We start from the raw sequence: 12622 nt of genomic DNA, 5'->3' as shown, positions 1-12622 counted from the left end.
AGGGCTTTTGTCTGTTCTCCTCTGATCAAGTATTCACACATCATTTTAAGAATTATTTGTTCTATTTTTTTTCAACAAAAATTGAGACTGCATGGTATATGCAGTGCTTGAGGGAAGACCGTGCTGACAGATGGATTTTAAGACATGGACCAATGTAAGAAGTGATTTTGATTGTCTTCTGTCTAGCTAGATTTCTTTAGAAAAATTTCTGTTTAGTATTTCTGTCATCTCAATACATTCTAGAGATGAATTTTTAAAAGTCAGACTGTAAGACAACGCTAACAAAACATGTGTTAAAGATTACAGTTACATTATTACAATAAATTAATCAGGACTTAAAAACATGATCCTATTGTGGCCTGTGCTGTTAAAGAAATGTGCACTTTACAGTACCGTGTCTGGGAACAAGCCCAAAAGGTGTTTCCATATCCACAAGCAGCAAGGTGAGGTGTCTCTATGGGAAGATTTAAAGCTCTTATGCAATAAGTGGTAGCTGGAATTGGTAAAGACTTAGGAGCCCTTAGTAGGGTGGGAGGAGTAGGCAGGAATTGGCAAGGATATATTTATTTCCTACCTGAAAGTTCCCTAATTGTTGTGGATGGGTTGGAGACTGAGCACACTGAAGTGATGAAGAATTCATTCAAAGAGTTAAGAGCTTCTTACCTCTGCAACCCCTTTACAGAAGTTCTCAGTGCCAACTTATAACAACCTTACCCAGACAGAATAGAAAAGCATTTCAGCTGCAAAGAAAAGATCTCTGAAATACATTGTACTTAAATTTCTAGGCCTATATCCAATTCATTCATTTTAGCTGCAATAAATAACTTGTTTTTAATAAACTGACCAGCTCAGTAAATGTACATTAGGGACTTTTTGATGTTACAAGTTGAAAGATAATTCAATTGAGCTTTTGGCTTCTGGTTACAATGAATGCTTCCCATATTTGCTAGTGTGGGAATTTGTTGGATATGCAGCCTGCACAGCCTTTCTGTGCCACTTAAAAAGCATAAACCTGAGATACAAACAAAGAGAAATGCACATATTGTCCAACTACTCATTAACCATCCAGGATGTGCTGTGGGGATGGGCTGACAAATAGTTGAAAATAGATTTCAGTGTCTCATGATGTTACCAGCAGGACTGGTGTGAGAATCCAGAGCTACTTTTGGATCTATCAAAGATAATTCCAATTGGAAAGGTTGAGGACAGTTCAAAGATAACTTGCCCTTCTTCTAGCTGCCAACTTTTAAGAGGGTAGCACAGTTGGCTGTTGTCAAACTTGTGTTGAGCTTTACTGAGATGTCCTTAGAGTGACTGCTACCCGTCAGGGCATGAAATGCTGAGTGCCTGGTTCAGTTTCTCCGGGTGCTTTTCTTATCTTGCCTATTTATCAGCAGAAGACATGCATAAGGAGAGCTTCTTAAGAGGGGAAGTGAGTCAGTCTACTAAATTCTGCAAGTTCAAACAGATTGACTTGAAATACCTTGCCAAAAAAAAAAAAAAACAAACCAATCCCCCCCAAACCAAATAAACAGCTGGAAGTCTTTACTGGTATATGACGCCTTCTCAAAAATAGAATATGATGGAGCAGCCAGTGGAGGATAGAGGCAGTTGGACTGCATTAAGAAAACATGTGGTGTTGCAGTTTGGCTCACTAACCCACATCTGGAGTAATGACAGAAAGGCATTTGGATCACAATTCCTGTGTGAAATGTGCTGACAGCTGCAGAGAGCCAAGGTGAGGTCAGTATTGTCCACCTGTGAGTAGCTGGGAAGCACAGAGATTTAGCTGTGTCACTGGTGAGGCTTAAATCAGCAAACCCCAGCAAGATGGGGTACACAGGCACTTTTTGCTCTCTTATTCCTTATTAACATTTCTAACTGTCACCTATCTGTTGCTGTTCCTCCTGTGAGTATTCCTCGACTTTGCCAGCATATACTTCCATATGACTTTGCTTAAGCAGCCAGAATTGGCAAGGATTCCTCATAGTTCAGTGGCTGAGTGAGATGGTAGAGCCTGCCATCTGTGATGAGAAGACACAAAGTGGAGAAGCGAGTGATCCGGAAGTGAGTACGCCAGCGTAAGATGCCAAGATGAGTTTCTTTCATCTAGAGAACTGTGTAGCCATGAAACTGGAAAAGTGCAGCCAGAGGGGGAAAAAAATACCCTAAAGCTTAACCTTCGTCAGAAAGGACTTTGCCCAGTGATTGAGGACAATGTGTGTAATTCCTTGCTATGAAGCAGGAGCTCCTCCCTCCATACTTTGCACTGGGAGTTGGAGGACATATCTGCTGAAATAGAAGTGTAATAGGGCCACTACTGAAGAGACTCAGCTGCCATTCTAGAGGAAGGCAGAAAAGAGCTATCCAAGGATGGTTCTGTAATTCACCAGAGGCCAATGGAGGAGAGGGAAATCCTTGGGATATGACACGATGTGGCCTTCAACAGCACCTGCTCACATCTGTGGCCTAACCTGAAAGAGATAAGCCCTGCACCATCTATTTTGCTTAGAGCCAGCAGTGAGCAGTGTCCCAGAAAGTGAATCTAAGGCATAAGCAGCAAGGCTAACATGGAAACCTGAGCGGATTACAAGATTTTGAAGAGTTACAATAATAATAAAACATGTTTTATTGCTGTTTTTCTTTCAAATCGTTATTAAACCAGTGAGAGGAATGTTGCAATAAATCATGGTGTATTTTTATACAGTGTCAGTCTGTTTGGTATTATGTCACCCCTGAGTGGGAGTGTGAGTCTTGGAAGAAGTTAAGTTTTGCACATGTGTGTTGGAGCTGTTTTGGTTTCTCCTGGTCACTTGTTTTTTGGAGTATCCTGCATTGTTCAGCTATTGGCATTCACCAAACTGTTCAGGTTTGGGGCAACTTCATGCCTTCCACTTCAGCACAGCCTAATGTTGACTGCTTATGGATGTGTTCAAACTTTTGCAGAAATACCAAAATATCCCATTAACTGTCACATATGGAACAGCACAAAATAAATAATGTCCAAAAAACTTAATAGGAAAGTAAAACAACGTGGTTGCCAAAAGTGTTTCACAATCAAGTCAACTAGCTATCAACAAGTTTCCCTGAGGCAGAAGAGATCTAAGAATACAAGTGACTTGGTGGAGACACCTTGTTCACTCTCTGCAGAAAAAGTGCATGAGGGAAAACACAGGCAAGTGATGCCTTTTGGACAAAAACTTTGGATATCTGGACTGGTGAGGTCAGCTTGGTGCAGCTGGCACGTACTTTGAGTCTGGACTACCCACTGTGCAACACCTTGTAAGACCTCATAGAAGGTCCTTTATCCTGAAAAGATTCTTGGATTTTATTCCTGGGTAAGAAAAGGCTGCAGAAATGGTCTGGCCTCCTTTCCTGCACCTTTGAAACACCCACTACACACCAGACTGTAAAGGATTCTCAGTCTGGGAGAGATCAGATTTAAAGTGATTCTCACTTTGCTTAGAAGAAACTGATAGTTTGCATGCAGGTGGAATACATTCTCTTAGAAAGCATTTTTCCAAGAAAGATTGTAGTTTTCCATTCTGAATCTTTTTATTTACCTCTTGCTGATGTCTGTCGGTACTGCAGACAAGGAATTATTGTTTCTGTTATGATCTTTAATTGAGCAGAAAACAAATACTTTGACAAAGATGCCATTTCATTGTTGAAATTAACTTTTTTTTCTGCCTGTTAATTAAAACTAAAGCAGAATATTGTTTTTGGAATCGTGTAGCTGGTAATTTTTGTGCTTTATACTCTTTGGGATGCACCCATTCAGTTTAGGAATTGCTTCTTGCTTTAAAAAATGAAATTCATGGAGGCAGTTTCATTCATGGAAGGCCATGTCAGAATAGAACTATTCAGCATCTTAACCTAATATTTGAAAAGTTCTGTTTTAAAGATAACTACTGTATGCTTCAGATTATTAAATAATATTTTTTTCCTTTCCTGATTGCCCTCTCCAGATATGACAATGGAATGCAAATTCTTGAAGTGTTAATTTAAATGATCTGTATTGTATTGTGATATAGCAAATGTGAGATGTTGAAATGTAGCTATAAGCCTTTTGTGTGATCTTCAGTTTTTCACTCTGAAATGCAGTTTTACCAAAGCATGCTGCCTTGTGGTCTGCCTATTTTTCAGCATGAATTCTGTAAGTGAAACAGTTTTTTAACGAGATGGTATTTCTTACAATATTAAGATGTTGAGGTCAAAATTCATATTTGCTACTTCTTCTGTTAACTGCTGTTTTCTTTTTAAAAAGGCATCTCGTTTTTTCCTGTAGCCCTTTCTTTTCTGAAGACACATTTAGACAATCACCATTCACTTCCAACTCAAAAGATCTCCTGCCCAATGAAACTACTCTTCATGGAAGGACGTCTGCACCAGGTCAGATATCTTTTTCTTTCATTACTTCCAGTTAACAATTTAAATTTCTAAAATTTTCTTACTGTCAACTCTACCACCTGACCAATGCTTTTAAAATATGGTTTGCTTTGTCAAAAGGCAGCTATTTCTCCATTATAGTAAGTGCTTATTATTTAGAAGAATAAGAGAGAAGATAAATATTGTTGGAGCATTTGTGTTAATAGTCTTTAGGCTGCTGTTTCTATGAATTGTGCAATAGTCTACAGCAGATTAAATTTAGCAATATCAAGAGAAGTGAGGGGGATTTTTGTGTGTGTGTTTGTCTGCCACTGTACTGATGCTGAATTACTGCCTGCTATTTTCCTGTTCCTGGCCATTTCTATCTCCATTTCTGGAGTGCAGACAAAATGTTTGCAGGACATGTACCGGGGTGGCTGAGCTTGGCAATACAATTTTCCTGTCTTTAACAGTAATTTAGAACCTTTCTGGAAGGATGTGGAGTTCTTCAAATGCACTGAAAGGCCACAGTGTCTGTGGGTGCCTTCCCACTCATTTTCTGAACTAGCTGACAGGCATCTTATGTCCAGATATAGCTTGGGTTATATTCTGCATGAAAATGGAAAATATGGGCATGTAATAATACTATTCAAGGTCGCACTGAACACATGCAAAAACTTGATATGTGCCTTCGCTGTCCTGCCACAAAATAACTCGTTTGCTAGTTCACTGCTATCTGTTCTTAAATTAATAGCTCTGGGGTTCTAAAGGTCAGTAATTACAGAGTCAGCTATAGGGGGGGTTATTCACCTTTTCTTAGCAATCAATAAACTTTTGGGCACGTTACTGCTAATTTTCGGCTATAGACTGTCATTTAATTTACAACTTAACAGACCCTTCATTTTTTTTAATGCTTGAATAGTCATTTGACAGCTTGTGAAGTGGCAGATGAGGGTGAGAGCTAGATGCTGTATAAGGGTAAATATGCATAGCAAGAAGGAAAAAATTGTAGGATAAGGACAAGGGTCTCTAGGCTGTGCACAGACACGCTTGTGCAAGGAAGCAGTGGATTCTGTACCTCTGAGTCAGGACAACCAGATCAGGTGTGGTGCTTTAAAGTATTAAAATGTAAACCAGGTTAGCACTTTCAACCCTGGCTTTTGACCTTGGTATAACATGGAATATTCATATGCCCAGATGAAAGATGAGAATTCACAGACTCCTCAGGCAGGGCTCAATACCTCAGAGGACATGGCCTCTAGCAGCAAGGCTCTTACATCATACCAAGATAAATGCAGAAGAATTTTAATTCTCTCTAAGACTTCACTTTCAGTGAGGCCACTAGAAGCATGGGTGGATTTTGGTGACATATTTGATCTTCTGCTTAAAAGATGTAAAGTGTCTTGTTGGTTAGGTCATCCCAGAGTGTTAAATTGACTTCTGAGGAACTGGCTTTTTATATGTTTGTGCTGCTCCATAATCTGTTTCGTGGAGCCTTGATAGGTCTGTGTATTATAATACATATTGCTCTGTGGTTATAAGACTCTGATATGTAATAGTAGCAAGTGTGCTGAAAATTTTAAAATGCCAGTTTCTGCTATGTTTTTATTTTTGGAACAACTCTTATAATTCCAAATATGTTGTTTTTTCTCAGCTTCACAACAGATTATTGGGCCTGAAGAGCAACTTCACAGTTAGCACCAAAAGTGTGATTTTAAATTTGTTATTGATAACAAATGCTATATTCATGTAAAAGAGCAGCAGAATACCCACAGGTAAAATTCCTGTTCATTTCAGCCTTGCAAGAAGAAATAGTCTATGTAGTACAATGGATAGCTCTGAAAACATTTTATCCCTTCAAAGAGCAGCATTAAAGAACAGAAAAAAAAACATTGTGAAAGACCTACAGAAAGTGTTATAGAAAATATTGTGGAAGTGTGTATGTGGTCTCCTACATAAAAATGCTTTCACTTGAGATTTGTTTTGGGGTTACTCCATCCCTGAAACAGAACAGTAAGTACTAGAAAAGTGCAGCATAAGAAAATGATGGGAAATTCCCAGTCCAGTGCCCTGGTGGAACCCCATGTGCGCCTCTTCTCAAGTGAGCACCAAAATGTGTGGCTGCATCCCCAGATTCATGCCAGCTTTCTGTCTGCAGACTTTTTGGCACCCTAGCTGCAGAGGAATTGGGAAAAGTGACGGGAACATAGGATATTTCATGTGTCAAATTCAGTTCTTTTCTGTACTAGGTAACATTATGCAATCTTATTCATTACTAAGCTCCATCTTAAAACCCATCATCCTTATTATTTTTATGAGGATGCTGTTTCAGAAGCTCATCCCTTTGAAGAATTGGGACCACTCTCTTTCCAGCTTGAATTTGTTCACAGCAAGTTCTACTTTTGTTATTGCACCAGTGCTGTCCTTCAACTTTGATAATTCTTCCTTGTAATGTTCACCATCTGATGTGCCATATTATATTCCTCTAATCCTGCCTTGATTTTGGGAGAGTGAGCCAGCCAGTATCTTTTTAGTCTCTTTTAGCATGATAGTGTTTCCATTTCCTATCCCATTTCTGCCTCTGTTTAGGGGCATTAATTTCTGCAAATACAAGTAGTCAGAGCTGTATGTGCTCTTTCACAGGAGGTTTTACCCCTGACTTTTTCAGCAGCCTGCAATCTTCTGAGTGCATATTGGAAATGCCTCTCCTGATTAACCACAGCCTTTGTAACTAGAACATGCTGGTGTCTCTCTTGCTGGTCAAATAGTAATGTGTTTTTCTTTTCCTTTATAATTTCAGCTGATGATTTCAGCATGCAGCAGAAATTCTTGTTCCTACACTCTTAGGCATCTGACCTTGTAATTTGAATTGTTTCACTTGTTATTCTAGCTCTCGAGATTATTTCTTCAGTACTCTGAAATTTCTGCATATGGCTATTGCTTTCATTAATGCAGTTCTGGTTTGTTTGAGGGTTTTTGTGTGTGTGTGTGTTGAAACTATTAAAGAGGATTTTTAAGTACATTGGGTCCAAAGTTCAGTCCTTGAGACTTAAGCTTAGTGGCCCCCTCAGCGCAAACCACTTCACTTTATTGTCAGTTTATAAGAAAATTGCAAATTCGTATATTTAAGTGGCAGAGCTTTCTTTGTAGGGCATTGAGTAGATAAGATCCCCCAAGGAGCATGAAATGATTAGGAAAGAATATTAAAAGATGTTTGAACACAATGCACAGATCAGGGCATTTAGTGGAGAGGAAAAGAAATCCTAAATAAATAATGATACTTGACCTGAAAAAAGGGTGGGGTATTCCTAATCAGCAGCAGTGTCACAGGCAGGAGAATTGATTGTATTTCAGGTATCCAAGGAAATAACAATGAACTCTCCAACAGCTGTCAGAAAGGGACTCATCAGACCCACAGAAGTCATGGTATCTCCCAGATAATCTATGGTGAATTCCTAATACTCTGAGGAGACAAAGTTTCCTAGGGTGTATATAGTTCAAATTTACTGATTAGATTTGGGAAATTGCTTCTCTCAGTTTTTAAGGTATTTTCTATGTTAATAACTATATTATATTGCACTTTTCTGTATTAGTCTTACTGTCCAAAATAACTTTATTTTTACTCAAAAATGGAAATAAGGTAGTTTTGCTATCTACATAAACCAAACACACTTTGCGCAAAAATTACCATAGTATCAAAGTAATATCTAATACAAAGTCATATCCAAACCAATTCAATAATTTCAGCTGCTCCCTATAAGAATGTGCCCTCTTTTAATCTAGCAGAAGGTAGGGAGAAGAAATTAAAATTTTTATTTCAAACAGTCACTTTAAAAAAGGACATTTTCATCTTCTGTTTTATAAGATTCTTCTTTTGACAGAATAATTTTATGTCAGACTATATAGTTCAGTTCAGATCACTGGATAAATTAAAAACTTGATCTTATGCTGCTGTTCCTGACCCTAAGTCAGTCTTTAATGTACTTTAATAGTTTTCCACCATCTCATTGACTCGTTCTGTAAATCAAACCTGCCTTCATGGAAGCCAGATGAGTGATACTCACTATTCCTTTTCTGGATGGTTCATTAATATTGGTGAAAACCTCAGCCATGGCTTTTTGGGGTTCTTTTCTCCATGTATATCTATCTGTGTGTAGTATAATAATATTTCATTATTTTCTCTCCTGTTTACCAAGGACCTGGTATTCTCCTTCATCTGCATTGAAAGTGCCAAATATTGAAACAATCCCATCTGTAGTAGATTAATTTTTTTTTTAAATTCATCTTCTTGTGAGAATTTAGTACTTCTTGCTGCACTGTAATTTTGATGGTGGTAAATTAATTTTACATGGCTAAAATAAACTTTTGGAACTGGAGGATGTAGGTCTTAAGGAGTTGTAGTCCAGGAACAGCCCTCTCTTTTTAAATTTTGCCACAGTTTAATTTACTGGTTGTTGGTTTGTTTCAGTGAAATAAAGCCAGTAAAGCTTCTGTGCTCCAGTACTGTTTTGAAATGCATCAGAGCCTCCTCTGCCATGTGTGTCCACACTTTGCACTGACCTGTAAGACTAAAGAAAGGCTGTGCTTCCTCTTCAGGATTGTCCAGAATCAGTAGCACGGTGCTTAGTTCAGTAGAAATTTGGAAACGTAGTGCAAAAATTTTGCATTTTGGCAGTGTCAGTTGTTCTTTTATTGATGATGTAATGATTGGGATCAGCCCATTTTTATGTTTATTGAGCTAAGGTAATATATGTAACAAAGATTCTAGTATGGAGCTCCAGGACTATTCTGCAAACAGGTTTCTCCTGTTACTGTTCATACTCACACTGTCATTTTCTCTAGAGCAGTAATTCCACGGTAACTTCAATAATATTAAAAGGTGAAAACCTGCCTGCTCCCAGGGCCTCATCTTTGCACATTCTGCTCCCAGCAGTACCAACACCTGTGTGGCCACATCAGGGAAGTAATGAACTAATCTCCTTTTTTTTACTAATAGTTTTTGGGAATGTTGGGATGTGAGCAGAGTGAAGGGAGGCTGTATCCTTCAACCGTGTGAAATTTCAGCATTTGTGTGAGACTGGCATGCCCATGAGCACACTTAATCTTGTTTATTTTTCTCTGTTACTGTAGCTGGAAAATACCTCCTGCGGGTTTAGAATTTTAGCTTGAATATGACAAATAATCATATTTGTGTGGTGGTGTTGTGCAGATATTACATTCTTTAGTGTGAATTTGCATGTATCTTCCTGCCTAATTCCTTTTTGCAGATGCTTTTAGGTCAGTATAGCTCTTGATGTTGTAATTTTCCGTGACTCCAGGCATCTAGAAAGTAGATAGCAAGAGTTCTTTTGGTCTGTCCACCAGAGGTGCTCATATCCACTATTTTCTGGCAGTATTTGTGCTCTGTTCTGGTTTCCTGTGCTCTGCAGCAAAATAAACTTCTGCAATCTTCTACAGCAACCTGCTCTGAATTTTGGGTCATCACCATGAGACCACTGTAAGCACACTGAGAAATGGACACCTTGAGGGTTTGATTTGTGTGTGTGGGATCACTGCCATTTCTGTCACCCTGGAAAATACCCTTAGGCCTTAGGGAACTATGAAACACACAAACCCTGTGAATTTTCATTGAAGTGACCAGCAGTGAAATGCTGGCATTTAAATTGCCCTCGTGTAGCTTCCCTGCTATGTACCCATGGAGTTAATTAGAATGATTCACACCTTCTTACAGTTGTTTGCTTACATCTGCCAAAAAGCCTCTAACTCCACATTGTGGGTAATCCTATTTAATGTAGGAAGGCTTTCTTAAAATGTTCAAATGTTAGAAATTGTAAATGAAAGCCAGGGCTTAAGAGCATGATTACAAGCAATCGATTCTGAATTCATTCAGGACAGCAGAACCTGTGGATTATTACTTTTGAGAGAATCACAGAATGGCTGAGATATGAAGTCTAGTTCCAGTCCCTTCCTCAGAGCAGAGTCATCTTACTGCTCAAGGCTATGTCCAATCAGGTTCTGAATATGTCCAGGAATGGAGACTCTGGGCAGTCTCTGAACCAACTGTGCCAATGTTTGTCCTTGATTACCATAAGAAAAATTGTTTTCTTATGTTTAAATGGATTTTCCTGTGTTTTAATTTGTGCCCCTGCCTTTTCTCCACTGTAATCACTTAGAAGAACCTGACTTCATCTTATTTGCCCCTATCAGGTATTTATGCAGGTTGGAAAGTCACCTTTTTTCCAAGCTGAGCAGTCCTAGTTCTCTCAGGCTCTCCTTGTATGACAGCTGCTCCATTCCCTTAATCATGCTTGCTGGACTTCAGACTTTTTTGAAAGCCTAAAAGAATATTTCAAGACCCTGGCAGCTGTTTCCGTCCCTGTGACGGAACAGCAATTTTTATTGCCAGTGTAATTGCAGAGAGGGAGTGCATGTGCATGTGAATTGACTTATGTAGTGCTTTTCCCCCCCTTGCTTTATCCCATTATTAGTGCTTATGATCATTTTTATCTGCTTTCAGTTTTGCTCTGAATTATGAGCTCTGCCTATCCAAGACATTGGATACCCCCTTCAGTTTCCTGCTGATGAGAGTCCCTGACCCCTGTTGGCTTCCTGTCAGGGTGGAAAAGTGAGAGTGGCACTTAATTCACTACCAGGAAGGCATGTTCCATCAGGCACTTGGTCCTGCTGTTCATTTCTGTCTTAGGATTTCTGTGAAATGTGCTTGAGGAAAGTGGGGCTGGAAGCAGATGCCACACAGTCATGTGCAGGGCAAAACTGTAGGTACTCCCTAAGCTGTGCAAAGTCTGCCTCTCTCAGACCTCAAAAGCACCCTTTTAATTTTATTTTTCTTCTGGTACTTGTCTGGGAGTAAGATTCAACCAAATACTCTTCTTTGTTTGTATGTATGTGTACACATGGGTGTAAATGTGTATGGCTGTGTAAAAATCCATGCAGGTGCATGAGAGAGGATACTGGAGGGATGTCCCTCTGACAAATCCAACCTGTGTGACAGCTTCATAGATGGTAGAAAAGCTTTTCTTGTGACAGAATGGCTGATGGATTTTAGTAACTGATTTGAGTTCTTCTCTCCAACATGGTAATTTTTCCCACAAAGAGAGTGTCTTGTGGGTACAAGTGACTGGTGTGAGCTCTCTGGAAGGCCTGGGACTGCCAGCCACTGAGGTGGCTCTCTGCAGTCTGATAGCAGGACACAGATAGCTGGCAACTTGTGGAAACTCATTCTAGGAAAGTGAGATAGTTGAACTGCTGTAGAAGTGGGCTGTACTTAGCATAGTTCTCCAAAGCAAGACAGATTTTGCAGAATTTGTTCAACATAATTCAGTGCTAAACTGCCTGATAGTGGCTCTGGCACGTTTTCCATCTACTGCATCCTGTCTTCAGATTCCCATGACCGTCTGCCTGCGTGCAGCCTTCTCTCCCTGTGCACTCAGCTGCCTTGACAACCACTTTGCACCCAGCCGTCCATCGAGCACAGGAGTGAACCTTTCTGGTTCATTCCATGGGATTGTAACCAAGGTGGCCTCGACTGACTACAGAGTTTTCTGGATGTGCTCCCAAGCAGGTTTACATCTTCTGCACTTGTGGTGCAGAAATAGAGGCTGTGTCCTGAGCAGCCACACAGTTTTCATAAGTAGCAGAGTCCCTTTCAGAGCTGAAAATACCATTTATTATGCAGAACAAACCATTTCAAATCAGCAAATGGCCTCTTGCTCAAGCATTTGTAAGGTGTGTTCTCTGGCTAAAGCAGGACAAGTGAAATGTGCAGCACGTGCATCATTGTACATGTCTTAGTTTTTCTTAACCATCAGTTTTTACTGGGCAGGGAATGTGATCGTATCCTTCTGAGCATCCCATGAAACTCCTGGTGAATTGGCCAGCCTCTCAATACAGGCTAAATAGCAGGACTTGGCACAAATTGATGTGACCACATAGATTTCACTTCTTTTCCCTGGGAAGTCACTGCACTGATTATTTTGCCAATTGTTTACAGGACCTTCAAGGTGAAAGGTGTTAATTAAAACAAGCAGAAAGAGTTCAGGTCCATGACTAATGGCTGTCTTGAAAGTTACTTGACATCTATCTGAAAACTTGTGTTTCTTGTTTTACTGTGGGCTGCCTTTATACAGGGTAAATTTTATTTTCCAATACCATGCAGTGTTCTCATACAGGCAAAAATACTCATTGACATCTCTTACTATTTTGGAAACTCTTATTATTTAACTTACCATAATAA

General features: G+C 39.5%; 1 protein-coding gene across 5 annotated transcripts in view; it reads left to right on the top strand.

Moving 5' to 3' along the window:
• Nucleotides 1–12622, top strand: part of ZNF827 (zinc finger protein 827) — a 99119-nt gene that overhangs the window by 62605 nt on the left and 23892 nt on the right. For all 5 annotated transcript variants that reach the window (XR_015803347.1, XR_015803348.1, XM_088164079.1 and 2 more), the window contains exon 8: nt 4289–4392. Coding sequence is in view for 3 of the 5 variants with exons in the window: in XM_088164079.1 (XP_088020205.1) it covers nt 4289–4392 (104 nt within the window). In the remaining 2 variants the exon portion in view is untranslated. The remainder of the gene's footprint in view (nt 1–4288; nt 4393–12622) is intronic.

The sequence above is a fragment of the Sturnus vulgaris genome, chromosome 4, assembly GCF_052056855.1.
Source record: "Sturnus vulgaris isolate bStuVul1 chromosome 4, bStuVul1.hap1, whole genome shotgun sequence".
Lineage (NCBI taxonomy): Eukaryota > Metazoa > Chordata > Aves > Passeriformes > Sturnidae > Sturnus > Sturnus vulgaris.
This window is presented reverse-complemented; position numbering and strand designations above follow the sequence as displayed.